General features: G+C 43.2%; 1 protein-coding gene across 1 annotated transcript in view; it reads left to right on the forward strand.

The window, feature by feature from the left end:
* Nucleotides 1-14,131, forward strand: part of SATB2 (SATB homeobox 2) — a 134,522-nt gene that overhangs the window by 64,957 nt on the left and 55,434 nt on the right. Inside the window, exon 5 of the mRNA XM_054381080.1 lies at nt 1,846-1,948. Coding sequence (XP_054237055.1) covers nt 1,846-1,948 — 103 coding nt within the window. The remainder of the gene's footprint in view (nt 1-1,845; nt 1,949-14,131) is intronic.

Here is a 14,131-nt window from a genome sequence, read left to right on the forward strand (position 1 = left end):
TGTAGAGCTAGAGAATTTGAGGAGGGGAAAGAGGAAAAAATAAATTATGTAAACAGAACTAAACAATTTCTCCCCCCTTCCTTAGTTACTGGAAATGTAACTGAAGTGACACTAAAAAGCCCCAAGTTAGCTCAACTTTACTCAAAATCCTTCCTTAGAGGCTGTCTCCATGTCAGGCTTTCAGAATACTACAGCTTGTTAAAATGACTTAGAGTAAGGGAGGATTTATGGGGAGGGAATTGCTGCTGACTGCCACAATGCTAGGTTTATGTCTCAAAATATTGATTTTAATTAGAAAATTGAATCTTGGGTTTAGAAATTGAAGCTGCTACTCACAAAAGCTTTTACTTCATAGCCTTGAGATTTTTGCAGTGCACCGTAGCAGCCTTGGAGTGGAAAAGTTCAAGTGAAAAAGCAAAAGAGTATCTTTCCTGACAGTGAAATTACCTATGAAAGACTGAAACTAAACTACACCACCCAGTTATCTCAAGTCTTTCAGTTCTGCTCACGTGTTTTAAGTCCCCAAAACTCAAGTGTTCAGGAACAGCTGGAGATCTGTGATGTTACAGGGAATTGGGTCAGAGGCTGGATAAATGTGGAAGAGGGGAGGATATGTTTTTTATTTTTAAAGGTGGGCCAGAGCTTGGGCCTGCAGTAAACAGCTTGTTGGAGCTGTGAGATCATCATTCTCTCATCGCTGTGTAGAAAGGTCGTACTATGTGCCAGGGTTTTTTCTGAGCTTTGGCGTGGGTGAGGAAGAAGGGCATAAGGAAATTGTGATTTCTGGAGAGGTGCATAAGTTAGTGGTCTCAGAGTGCGTTTCCTTGTCTGAAATGTCCATGTGCTGGGAATGGTTTGACCCTGGAAGAGTTTAGATGGGGAGAAAGGACAGCAAAATGTTAAGGATGTCACCTCTATAGAATCACTGAAGGGAAGGGAGAGAAGGAGGAAGAATTACCAGAACTAGGCTCTTTCCCACCCTGTGGGCAGAAGCATGGCAGGTATGAAGTGTGGTTGTGATGGGTATGGCTGCTGCAGATCAGCTCTACACCAACCTGCTTCAGGTGATTTGTACCATGAGTTGCTTAAAGGGAATCTGCAGAGAGTAGAGAGGGTGGTGGTTAAGCAAGTGATATTTCAGCTTGGAACTTTTTTGGGTGGTTTTTGGCTGTGTTGCATTGTAGTATGTGTGGTTCCCTTCGGTCTGTTAATGTTTCTGCTGGGTGATTCTTCCCACAAGGGCTAATCACACGTTTCTATAAATTACATTAATTTAACTGATTTGCCTAACTGGTGTTCTGCAGTGAGTAGCACGGATGTTCTCCCGTTCTTGGCTGTGTGGTCTTGCTGCATTTGGAAGCAGAACAGAGACATCTGAAAAGCATTATTTGGATTATGCATGCTGGGGCATCTAATCTTACCTTTAGGACCTGGTTCCTAAATCAGTCTTGTTCTCTCAGCTGGCTGCAGTGAGCATGTGTTGTTCCCCAGCGTGGCACTGCTGGTTGTCGTGCAGCTGGAGCTATTACAATATCACAAGGACAGGGTGAAACAGACCTGGCCCCCAGCCTGAGCTGTAGGTCTCAGTCTAGGTTTATGCTACATCCTTTTTTTGCATTATTATGCAAAATAATTGTTTTGCCATTTTAATTATGGCTGGGAGTACGTAATGTAGAATAAAAAACATATTTTTGTCCTCATCAGTCACTTCTTCTGGCTTTAAGGTCACAAATGGATGGTCATTGTGCACTTGCATGTCATTCACTTGCCCTGGAAAAGATTTATGATTGTGTAAGATAATTTACAACACTTTTTTTTTTTTTGTCTTTCTTTCTGTACTTCCAGAGTATGATTTCATCCATTGTAAATAGCACATACTATGCCAATGTGTCAGCAACCAAGTGCCAGGAGTTTGGGAGATGGTACAAAAAGTACAAGAAGATTAAAGGTAAAATATTTTATTTATTTATTTGTGTGACTTTCCAAGTTGCTGAACTTCTGCTGGTAGTTTGAGATGATTTGGTTGAAGTAGAAGTGATAATAAGCTGTAATAGTATTAGTGAATTTGTCTACAAAGAGGGCACAGTCACAACAGGTTTGAAATGACATCTGATATTTTACAAAGGAGGTAGGTATGAAAACACAGGCCACTTAAAACATGCTTTAAATATCCCATTGAGCTGTGCTGAGAGAGCAGCCGTGTTTCGAATGAGGCCAAAAAGGTTTTTTTTACGGGGGGAACCACAACAGTTTTTGTTAACGAAAGCTAAAACCTGTCTTTGTAAGTCACATGTGCCTTTGCTCTCTGTGTTTAGTACTGTGAAGTGTACAGGCATTCCTGCCCTGTTTTGTCATGTGGAATCTAGATACCAGTGGAGGATTTTGCCTCTCTCTGGTAGGAGACACTGCTAAATAACAAGATGCTGCACCCGCTGAGGTTGAGATGAAAATAACCCCTTGCTTGTATCTTTTCTACAATGACATTAGATGAGTTGGTTAGCAGTGAATGCCTGAGGCAGTGAAATTACTCTGTGTAAATTCATCCCACTCTCACCACTGCAATGTCTGATCACCCTCTGATAGTACATGAAGCGATGTGACAAGCATCCACCATAAGCAGTCTGTTCTTCTATTCATCCTTTCCTTTGGGAAGGGATTTGCCAGTGTACTGAACCATTTATTTTGGTAGATTTTTTTTTTTTTTGTTTAAAACCACACATGTGCTTTGAGCAGAAGTTTGGGGTTAGTCAAAAGCTTTTTCCGCAGTACCAGCTGGCCTCTCTCTCTCCAAATGTCCATCAGCCCTGGAGATCAGCTTCATGCTGTGAAAGGTTCTTTCTTGGTTTTTCTCTCTGTTGCACCATTGAAGGGAAGAGTTATTGTCTGAAAGAAGGCAGAGGCTGGTTTTGTGGTGTCTGTCCATGATTTTTTCAGTGGACAGGAAAATCATATTAGGATTCTCAAGTGTTATGCAGAAATAGAGGAATGTCCTGTCCTTCTCAAGAAGCCATTGTATTTTTAGTCACATGAAGGTCAGCACCTTTCAAAAGGAGTCTGCTGCCTTCTCTTAGAAAGCTGGCCTGCATGAACTGTGAAAGGTTGTTTAGTTGCCATAGGACAGGCTAGAAATCTACATCATAACACCATAAAGAGCCTGCTACTGGAGTTAGGAACACATGGAACAACATTGCATAAAACATCAGAACAAGTTTTGAGGCATCTGGTTCTCCTCCGTCTGTCTGGCTTGTGTGGAGCACACCTGTGAGACACTCAGGCTTGGGCTCTGCTGGAATTATGTTTTCACGGGGGGGGGGGGGGGAGGGTGGGGGTGAAGAATGTTTTATGGTAAAATTATTTGTGTCTAGAAGGAAGTGGGCTAACAATGCAGGTGTGGAAAGGGAGGTGTTGCTTTTCAGCTACCAAAATGATTTAGGCTTGAAGTGAAAACGTTGGATGTTTTTAGTGTGTGGTAACCCTGGTGCTTAAATAAACTGGGTAGCTTCTTCTCTGTATATTGCCATTGTGTGCTTCAGAAGTGTTTCTTTTCTCTAAGTGGTATCTCTTAAGAAAAAAAAAAATTATTTGAAGTGCTCTGTGTCCTCTGGGTGAAAAACAACCACGGGAATCAAACAGCTTCAAGGTCACCACCGTTGATTTTTACTTGCTGTTCTACGAAAACAGAGATCGGCTTTTCTTTTCTTTTTTTTTTTTTTTCCCAAACTGGGCAAGGGCCCTAGTTGGAGAGGCACTGGAAGCCCTTATCTGTAGTGTTCTTAACTGTAGAGATGCCACTACCAATCCTGAGTGTTTCTAGCACACTGCTATCTTCAGCTTTCTTCCATTCTTAGAGCACTGAATTCTTTAAGCTCTTACTTTTTGACTTAGTAAATGCACAGTTAAGTTGTGAAGTACAGCGAAAGCAGAATGAGACCTCAATCAAGAGGTCAAGGAACCAAACCTGAAGAGTTTGCCAGCTAACTCTCTATCGGTGCTACTCAAAGAGACACAGGCAATCGTTGCTGTTTGGAAGTGTGTGTGTTAGTAGGAGGAGAAGAAGTAAGGTTAAGGTATGTGTGAAGTAAACACAAGCTGCTGTAAAGCAGTTCAAGTAGTGTTGATTCATCAGCCATATGAGTGGGATAGAAAACAAAGCGACTGTGGCAGATACAGTGGTGCATGGAGAATAAACAGCCAGGCAACTTCAGGGCAGTAATCTAAAACCCCTGGAAGCAGGAAGGCTTCTGCACTTCTTTAGGTGCTTACAATTTCACATCATCTTTGTTTTCATGACATTTTGTTTCTTTACTGTAGCCAGATAATTCCTACAGGACAGCTCAGTTAGTATGCAGAATCAGTGGCTTAGTTTTATGTACTTCAGTCATCACATACTCCTTTAATGGGTAGAAGCAAAGTGCAGTAAGCAAAGTGTGTCCAGAAGGTCTAGGGAGATTTTCCTCCTCATCTGTTCTGCCCTGTTGAGACCTCACCTGGAATACTGTGTCCAGTCTTGGGCTCCCAGTTCAAAAGAGAGTCCATCAGGGAGCTACGAGAGTGACTGGGGGACTTGAACATCTCTCCTGTGAAGAAAGACTGTGAGACCTGGGGCTGGAGAAGAGAAGGCTGAGGGGAGATCTGATTAATGTCTATAAATATATGATGGGTGGGTGTCAGGATGAAGGTGCCAGGCTCCTTTTAGTGGTGCCCAGTGATAGGACAAAGAACAGCAGGTACAAGCTGGAACACAGGAGGTTTCTCCTCAACATGAGGAGACGCTTCTTTTTAGTGAGGGTGCTGGAGCCCTTGAGCAGGCTGCTCAGAGAGGTTGTGAAGACTTTCAAAACCCACCGGGATGTGTTCCTGTGTGGCCTGCCCTAGCTGATCCTGCTTTGGACTAGATGATGTCTACAGGTTCCTTCCAACCTCTAGCCCTGTGATTCTGTAATAATAATTAAACCTTGACTTTTATTTTCTGTGCAGGTGAATGGATGATGCAGCAGTTCCTTTTTTGGGTTGTAATCTGGAGAGATTACACAAATTTACAATTTAGTCTTTGGGACCAGCACCCATAGCAGTGAGCAACTGGAGAGCTGGTTATTAGAAAGTAAAAGCCAAAAACCATTCACATGAGCTGTGGTAAACACAAAATAGGAAGGGGCTTCAAACTGACTTTATTGACGTCTCAAACTAAACGTAGCCTACAGTGTTAAATGTGTTTCCTATTATCTGCTAATGTCTGTTTTAATAAAACAGTGGGAACTAAATTGTTGCTTCTTAATCAAAACCATGATTTCCTAAACATAAGCTGTGTGATTCTGTTACAAATTGCCACATATAGATCTCCTCGGTCAAACGTTTTTCCTTTCTCATAGGAATAAATAAACAGTAAAATAATGATAGACTCTGGAAGATCAAAGTAATTACAACTGAAGCCAGGCAAAACCCAAAAAATGCTCTGGAAACAAAAAAAAAAAAAAAATCAGGTTGCTGAGAATATAGTTAATGTTTAAATAAATATAAGAAAGTGAACAATCAATAATTTGATATCATTAGCAACAGATGTAAAAGCAGTACACAAATGGAATCATATCAAATCTCAAGTAAACATGGTCAGGGTGTGCTCTGAACTCACTGAAAAGAGCTAAACTTGTTATGCTTTGTAATCTGGAGAAGTTTGGGGTTAGTTCAGCTCAGCAAGGCAATTTAGTCTTGTGGCAGCGTGATGCTAGAGTATACTTCTGCTGGAATTTCTCCTCCTGTCCTGCCCCAGCCCCTTCAGGTTTGAAGACATTCACAATTTACTCAGCAGCCTGAGAACTGGCTGGTGTGAGGCTGGAGGTGCTTGATCTCCTCTTTGCTCTCAGCCTACCCCTTGTGAGCTTGCAGCAGGTTGTCTACTCCTGCAGTCTCCGTGGGACGCATCTGCAATTGAAGGAGAGTTGGTATTAACACAGTTCTGATGGAAAACGTGCAGTGGCTGGGAAACAAAGCTTACTGTTCTTATGTGAACTTTCCCTTCCTCTCATGGGTGCCTGTAATTATTTGGGGTGCTAAATAATCTGTGTAGCTTTGTGGGTTTGTTCAGAATATGCACTGTGAATGAATTTAACATTCACAGAATCACAGAATTGTCAGGGTTGGAAGGGACCCCAAGGAATCATCTAGTTCCAACGCCCCTGCTGTGAACAGAGACACCTCACACTAGCTCAGGTTGCTGAGAGCCATATCCAGCCTGGCTTTAAAAACATCCAGGGATGGGGCTTCCACCACCTCCTTAAGCAACCTGTTCCAGTGTCTCACCACCCTTATGGTGAAGAACTTCTTCCTAACATCTGATCTAAATCTCCTCTCCTCTAGTTTGGATCTATTCCCTGTAGTCCTATCACTACCCAATACCCTAAAAAGTCCTTCACTAACTTTCTTGTAGGCCCCCTTCGGATATTGGAAGGCCACAATAAGGTCTCCTCAGAGCCTTCTCCTCTCCAGACTGAACAACCCCAACTGTCTCAGCCTGTCTTCATAGGAGAGGTGCTCCAGCCCTCTCCTCATCCTTGTGGCCCTTCTCTGGACACGTTCTAGCAAGTCCATATCTTTCTTGTAATAGGGGCTCCAGAACTGGACACAGGACTTCAGGTGGGGTCTCACCAGAGTGGAGTAGAGGGGGAGAACCACCTCTCTCAACCTGCTGGCCACACTTCTCTTGATGAAGCCCAGCATACGATTGGCTTTCTGGGCTGCAAGTGCACATGGGTGGCTCATGTTGAGCTTCTCATCCACCAGCACCCTTAAGTCCTTTTCTTCAGGGCTGCTCTCAAGCTAATCACTGCTCAGCCTATATCGGTGGTCAGGATTGCCCCGACCCAGGTGCAGGACCCTGCACTCGGTCTTGTTGAACGTCATGTGAAGCCTTTTTAAACTTTGCCATCCAAAATTTCCCTCTTTTTGAAGGATTGCAAGGTGTTTTAGCGCACAATTGTGCATACATGGTGGGGTTTAAATGTGTTTAAAGTTACTTGAACAAGGAATTAGAGTTCTTCTTTTTAATAGAGGTTACTTATTACTTAATGACAGCAATATAGCAATGGCTTAGTCCAGTGGTGCTCCAACTCTTTCTCCTGCCCTGTCCCATGGGGATGCTGCTCTCACTGAGATCTGCCATCTGGTTTCTCTAGATGTTGAAAATGCAGGATTCGAATAACTACTTTGTAAAGGCTTGTATTGGGTCCTAATTCGATTAGCAAATAGGTGCACAAATAAAGTTTTTTTGTTTTTTTTTTTTTTTTAAGGAACTGTATCGTAAGTAACTCTGTATGTGGAGAGAAGTATTTCAGCACTTTGCCATGCAACTCAGATCACTGTCAAGGGATAAAACTTGCAGGAGTTACCCACTCATTGCCCAGTGCTTTGGGTTTGTAGAATTTGGAATATTTTTTAGCTCTTTCTCAATAGATATTTCAGTTCCAAGTGTCATGCTTTCTATTTTCATCAGGAGGACTAACACTGTATCAAAATGCTTTCACAACTGAAGCTCTTGACTGTGTGGGGTTGGTGGTTTGGTTTTTTTTTTTTTTTTTTTTTTTTGGTATTTTTTTTTTCCTGATGACACAGCTTATCTTGGTGGGAGGAAGTTGGGATGGCAGAGGGGAGAAAAATACATTGTGAACTTAAAAATAAAAAGACATATTTTCTTTGTCTACTTAAGAACATTTCATCTTTGCTCCTGCCACCAGTGGCTGTCAAAATAGAGCTCTCTGTGGACGTGAGCTTTCAGACTGCAACCGTCTTAAAGTTTTTTTTGTGGAATCATGAGGCTTCTCAGTTTAAAGGAGGAGGGATCACTTATTTGTTCCCACAGATCAGAAATGTAAGAAAAAGCTTTCATAGCTTCCTTAAATTGAGAATCTGCTTTGGCTGCTCTTTGCTTTTTCCATTATTACTGATTTGTTGTTTGTTACTGTTTTGTTCTTGAAAGTATGTTTGATTACTTCCCATGACCAATAGACACAGCAGTCTGTTTTCCTCTTCTAGAGGCTGTTGTAGGTTGAGAGAGGTTGGAAATGGGATTCAGAAGGACTTGCAGCTTTTCTGTTTCCAGGCTGAAGGAACCTAGGACTGCAGCAGCATAATAGTGCCAGTGTGAGTCTGGAGAAATTGATCGTTATGTGCTTTGAGGAATGGTTTGTAATTGTTCCTCTGAAGCAGATGTAGTGGAAGCCCCAGGAAGAGACACACCAGATTTTTCTCAAGCAGTGTTTCCAACTTTTAGAAATACCCTATTTACTGATACATGCTTGTGTATCTCTCTATGTAAACAGAGGGGTTCGTGTGTGTGTGTGTGTGTGTGTATATATATATGCATATAGAGATCTTGACCTTTTGCCTTTTTAACTAACAGATTGAGGCAGAAATATTCAGATTTTTAAGAAGAGACCACTTCACACTGTGTTTGGATATTAGCTGCAGTTCTGGCACTAAACCAGCTAAGGTGATTCAGGTCAGCTCTGTGGCTCTTAACATTACTGTAATTTTTCCTTTGCTTACTTTTACGCTCTTGACTGTGTATTTATTTCTCCGAAAATAGGACTTTCTTCACTTTCTTAAGGAAAAAGGGAAGAAAATAACATCATGTGCAGACAAGCGTGTCAGCATCTAGATGACACAGGTGACCTGAAGATAATCTCTGACTCAGATCTCCTCTTAGCCTGTGGATTGCTGTGCTATTTTGTGAGGAGGGCAGTTCATTGTTTCTGTTGATTGTTAGGAAGAAGTGGCATCTCTCTTTAAGTTACATATTGTCAAAATCCAGCAAGAGTTACAGACCCCTTGGCTGCTGTTTTCCACACCCATATTAGCATTCTGTGTTTTAGTGTTGTCCCTAATGCCAGTTGCCACCCTAGGGAACTTCTGCATGTGTATTGTTAAGAAACTATTTACCCACTGCAGTGTGTTCCAGGAGCTTTATGAGTTGTAGCCCTCTTGGCTATTCCCCTCTGTAAAGAGAATTCAGAGCCTTTGGGGTTGTTTTGGTTTTCTTACTTAGGCTTAACTTTTATCTAAATAAATGCATATATGAATGTCAGCTTTGCAGGGTGTCTTCCATATCTTCTGGCTGTTTTGGAGCTCTTAGTAGTACAAATGTGGCAGCAGGATGTGTGTGGCTAGCTGAATGCCTTCTCCTGTGTGTGTACATATGGCTGGAGCTGCAGCTGTTGCAGCTTCAAGCAAGATAGGTCAGAACAATAAAGGTTGGAAGCTTTTCTGCAGAGACTGCTTTAGCTACTTGTCCTGTGTTGTGTCCCTGCTATGCAGGGACATTACACCTGTTATTATTGAGAGGTGCTGACCAGACCTGCTCAAATCATGTCACTCAGCTTTATGGTTTTAGAGTGCCTCCTGTGCTTTTCTCAGTGAGAAGCAGCTGTGTGCTGAGGCTGGGTCTTCTCTCTGACCACATCTGAATTCTTAGTAAAGAATGGCCATCTTCATTTTCTAAAAAACAAACACTTGTTTGTTTTGTGTTTGGGTCTTTTGTTTAACTGCAGAATCCCCAAATTCATTTTCCTTCATGTTTAAGTATTTGTGTGCTGCCAAACAGTGACATGTTAGCTCTAAGGGATTGTTTTAGAAAGTAGGCATTAGTGGAAATTAGATTGGAACAGGAAGAAAATCTGAACTTAGGTATAGGCATGAGCTTTCCTGGTGTGAGAGCTGCCATGTGGCTGTCTCTGATCCCCTGGATTTCATGGAATACATAACTGAGAGCAAAACTGAATTCTGTTCATTCAAAGTTTATGAAGAGTTTGTACATCTGCTTTAAGGATGCTTGTGTGCTGCCTCATTCTCTTCACCATCTCTGATGTTATGAGTGAGGAAGAGATGCATCTATGTCCTGGAGGGATTGCACAATTGACTGGGTATTCTAGGAGGTTTGCACCTCCCTCTTGAGGTGCCAATAAAAGGTTAGTACTTAAATGTAGTTGGACAGACTTTGGTCACAGTCTGACAGGAAAGGAGGCATTCTTATATCAGATGAGAACATCAGTCCATCTCAACCAGGGCTGTCTGTTTCTGTCAGTTCTGTGTAATATTTGTCCTGCTGCTTCATTTCCCCTTCACTCAACCAATATTCCTGCATTATACCGAGTGGTCACTAAAGCACCTTCAACATTGTGCTTTTCTCCACCAGCATAATCTGACATATCCTGTTTACTGAGGACCAGCATGAAGAAGTTTGTACTTCTAGGGGCCCTCTTGAACCTGCACAGGAACCCAAAAATAATCTGAAAATAAGATCATAGGTTAAATTATTCTCTTCTGACAAGTGTCTTTGGAAACAGTGCAGTCCAGGGACACATTTTTCTGTGGGAAGAACATGACTTGCTATGTTGTAAGCAGAACTGGTACAAGACACGTTTGCACCTCTGTGTCCTAAGGGATGACTTGGATCTAGTCTTCAGGGTAAGAGAAGGTTAAGGTCATGCGTGTAATCAGTCAGCAGTGCTAGTACACTCTGCTCAGTTCACCTGAACTGATGATGATCAAAGACCCACTTTCAGTAGTATTTCTTAGAATACAGAAATGGTGATTTGTTGTGTGGTGGGAACTGAAAGAAGAACAGACAATGGCCTTTCCTGTCTGTTTTCCATTAGGCTTGGATAAAGGCCTTTGCTACCCACAGCCAGCAGCCAAACAGTTTCTCTGTGTGCTCTCTAGCTGTTTTGAGGTTATTTGGTATCCTGCAGGAGCAGAGGAAGAAAAAGGTTTTAAAAGTTACAACTTTTTATCAAGTCCTGACTTCAGTCAGCCTGCTTTTTCTCCAGCCCTCCCTGCAGGAACAAATGGGCCAGGCAGAGATCAGACAGTGAATGTCTTGGAGTAAATACGAAGATTAGATGTAGAAGGAAAATGAGATTCCTCAGAGCAGCCCTTTGCACTGAAGTGGTTAAGTGCGCTGTGATTAAAAGAAATAAGTAATTATCCTAATTATAGATGAAAAGATACAGAATTACCACTTTAAAAGCACCTCCTGTGCTCTGGAGTAGTTGTTATTTACAAAGTGGTAGTTCATAATTGTATATAGCATAGGCAAGAGGGCACCTCTCAGGGTAGTGCCTGTCTCTCCAAGGAGAGTGCTTTGTCCCCCAAGCACGGCTCCAAAGTTCAGGCCTTGCTCCAGTGAGTAGGATGGTGCTAAGCCAGAAGAAATCTTGAGAACCTTTTTATCTTAAGTTTAGTGCAGGGCATACTGGAGTTCACAGAGCTCTCCCTGCTTGGCTGTGGCTTTTATGATCGCCAGGTTTTAAATAATAAATACAACAAAGCAGCAAACTCTGAAGCAGTAGAGAACAGCCCTGGGTGGTGACATCCTGTCACAATTGAAGCGTGGCAGTTCTGCTGGCTAGTAGCTTATTACAAAATGTTTCTTTACCAGCCTCTTCCTATGTGGGGCAAAGTGCCCATGTGCCTGTGGGACTGAAAAGTCCAGGACTCGCTGGGTCATGGGGGCTGGGAGGCTGTGTCCCTGCTGCGGTGCTGGGAGTCTGTGAAGCTCTTGTTGTCCATCACTGTGCGGAGGAATTTGGTTTCCAGTGCTGTCACTCCAGTCAGTGCCGCTCATAAGCCCTACACACCCCACAGGCTGTTGGTCAGAATGTTCCTATTAACAGCTCAGTGAAAATAAAGGGTGAGGGGAAGAGAAGGTGGAGAAATAAATTTGATGTTAAATCTTTTGAGCTGGTTTTATTTCAAATGGGAAGTTGTATGCAGACCACCCCAAGCTATTGTGCTGCGGACTGCGTCAGCTGCTTGACTATGCAGGGAAGATTTGGGTAGAGATTAAGAGCATCACACAGGAGAAGAGTGCACTGAATTCTTTCTGTGCGGTATCCAGGAAGCTTCTAACCCAGTATGGAGTTGAAATACATAGACACGTGGTAATCATTAGAAGAGAAAGGAGCATTGAAATATGACAATTTGCTGGTCCCATTCTGAGGACTGTGTCAGTTTCTGAGTGTCTTGCTGAGGTAGTGACATGTCGCAGGGGGATATAGGAAAATGAAGTGCTCTGAGAGCTGCTCACTGAGCTTAGCACAGTGCCTGTTGGCCAGACACCTTGTATCTGCCTACCTAGGGAATGGCTTCAGAAGGGTGGGTGGCTCTGAAATACAACAGTACTTCGTTTAAAAGAGCTCTTCAGGAAGAGAGCTGCAGAATCGTGTACCAGGCAGTGGGATGCAGGGAGAAAAGGGAAATGCTGTCATGTCTCTTGCTGTGGTCACACCACAGATGGAGGTGGGTAACAGCCTCCTGGACCAGCTTTTGTTTAAGTAGCACAGGCATCGCTAGCAGAGGGAGTTTATCAGCAGTACTTGAACGTAGCACGTGTCCATGGAGTCCTTTCCATCCCAGTTTAAGGTCCTGCTGCTCTGTCTTGACTGCTTTGTATGCTGATCTGTTCAAGTACTAGCCAGTGCATATAGGACTACAAGAGCTGTAAATGTATCCCCAGCTTGACTTCAGCAGTAGCAAAGCAGGGAAGGACAAGAGAAAGACTAATGGGGTAGGAACATGAAAAATAGAGAATGCCAATGGAAAAACCCTGCCTTGGGAAGATCTGAAGCATAACATTGGTGTCACAGCAGCTCTGTTGCTCTTGTATCCCTTTTCTTGTAGAGCACTGCCAGCAAGCTGGCTCATCTCCAGAACAGTGCCAGTCTCCATCCCAGGGCTGTCTCAGCTTGGTCCTGTCCAGCTCCACAGAGCACTACCAGACCCTAGTTACCAGAGAACAACAGGGAATCGGATAGGGCCAGTGTGTTAGAGAAGGAAAGAGTCTTGAGGAGTTGAGTAATGCACATTTTTTCCATCCAGCGTAACTGTGAATGGTAACCTTTTATTATTGAAGGGGCTGAAGTGACTAGAATCTGGTTTGTTTATGGGCAGTGTGTGCATGGCTGGATAGCCTAACATGATTGCAAAAGGAAACTGATAATAAGGGAAAAGCACACCGATGGAAGGGAGTCAGGTGATGGTTCTGTAATTGTAATTCCAAGTAGCGCTGCAGAGATTAACAGCCTGGCAGCCTTTTCATCTTAAACTTTATTTTTATAGGGCTTTATAACTTGGCACTGAAGTCAGGAGTGGGTGGAAACTTGGCAAATGTGGTTCAGCCCAGAAAGTGAATGTTATTTATATTTATTTCTCACCAAGTTTTCAAAAACACTTGGTTACTGTTTTTGTGTTCTAACAAGTAGTAATTTGTTGGTTTCAGTGACTTACTCTCTGTGTGTTTCTTAAACTGCAAAATACTTCAGAACTTATTTCAGCTCTTCTGAAGCTCCTAGTGGAAGGTCTCTAGATTTCAAGGGGTGTAAATGAAGACTAAAGCAAGTCCTTACTGTATTTCCCTGTAGCAGGATGCTCCAAGTATTTCATGTACACTGAGCAACACCTTTATTCCATTTACATTGATTGATTCCTGATGCCAAGTAGCTACTGGACCTCTGGAAGGATTCCACTGGGTTTTGTTGGCAGCTTTGTGTTTAATGGCATTGCTCAGGTGCAGGCTCACAGCAGAGAGGCTGAGGAGGCAACAGTTAGTATGGCCACATGGATTCATAGCCTGTGTTTTGACCACAGAACACGGTCTGGGGCTGTGATGGGGCAGCCATTCTTCCCATGTCCCCACATGTGACATCTCTGAATTGATGCCAGGCCTGTCCCTTGTGTTAACACTGCTCCTACTTCATACTTCATACTTCATTGTTGGAGCGAGTCCACAGGAGAGCCACAAAGATGACCCATGGGCTGGAGCAGCTCTGCTATGAGGACAGGCTGAGGGAGCTGGGGTAGTTCAGCCTGGAGAAGAGAGGACTCCAGGGGGACCTTATAGCTGCCTTCCAGTACCTGAAGGAAGAATACAGGAAGGCTGGAACAGGACTTTTCATAAGGGTGTCTAGCGACAGGACAAGGGGGAATGGTTTTAAGGTGAGGGAGAGTAGGTTTAGACTGGATGTTAGGAAGAAGTTCTTCAGCAGGAGGGTGGTGAGACTCTGAAACAGGTTGCCCGGGGAGGCTGTGGATGCTTCCTCTCTGGAGGTGTCAGAAGCCAGGCTGGATGAGACCTTGAGCAGCC

This window comes from Indicator indicator, chromosome 5, assembly GCF_027791375.1.
Source record: "Indicator indicator isolate 239-I01 chromosome 5, UM_Iind_1.1, whole genome shotgun sequence".
In the NCBI taxonomy this organism is placed as follows: Eukaryota; Metazoa; Chordata; class Aves; order Piciformes; family Indicatoridae; genus Indicator; species Indicator indicator.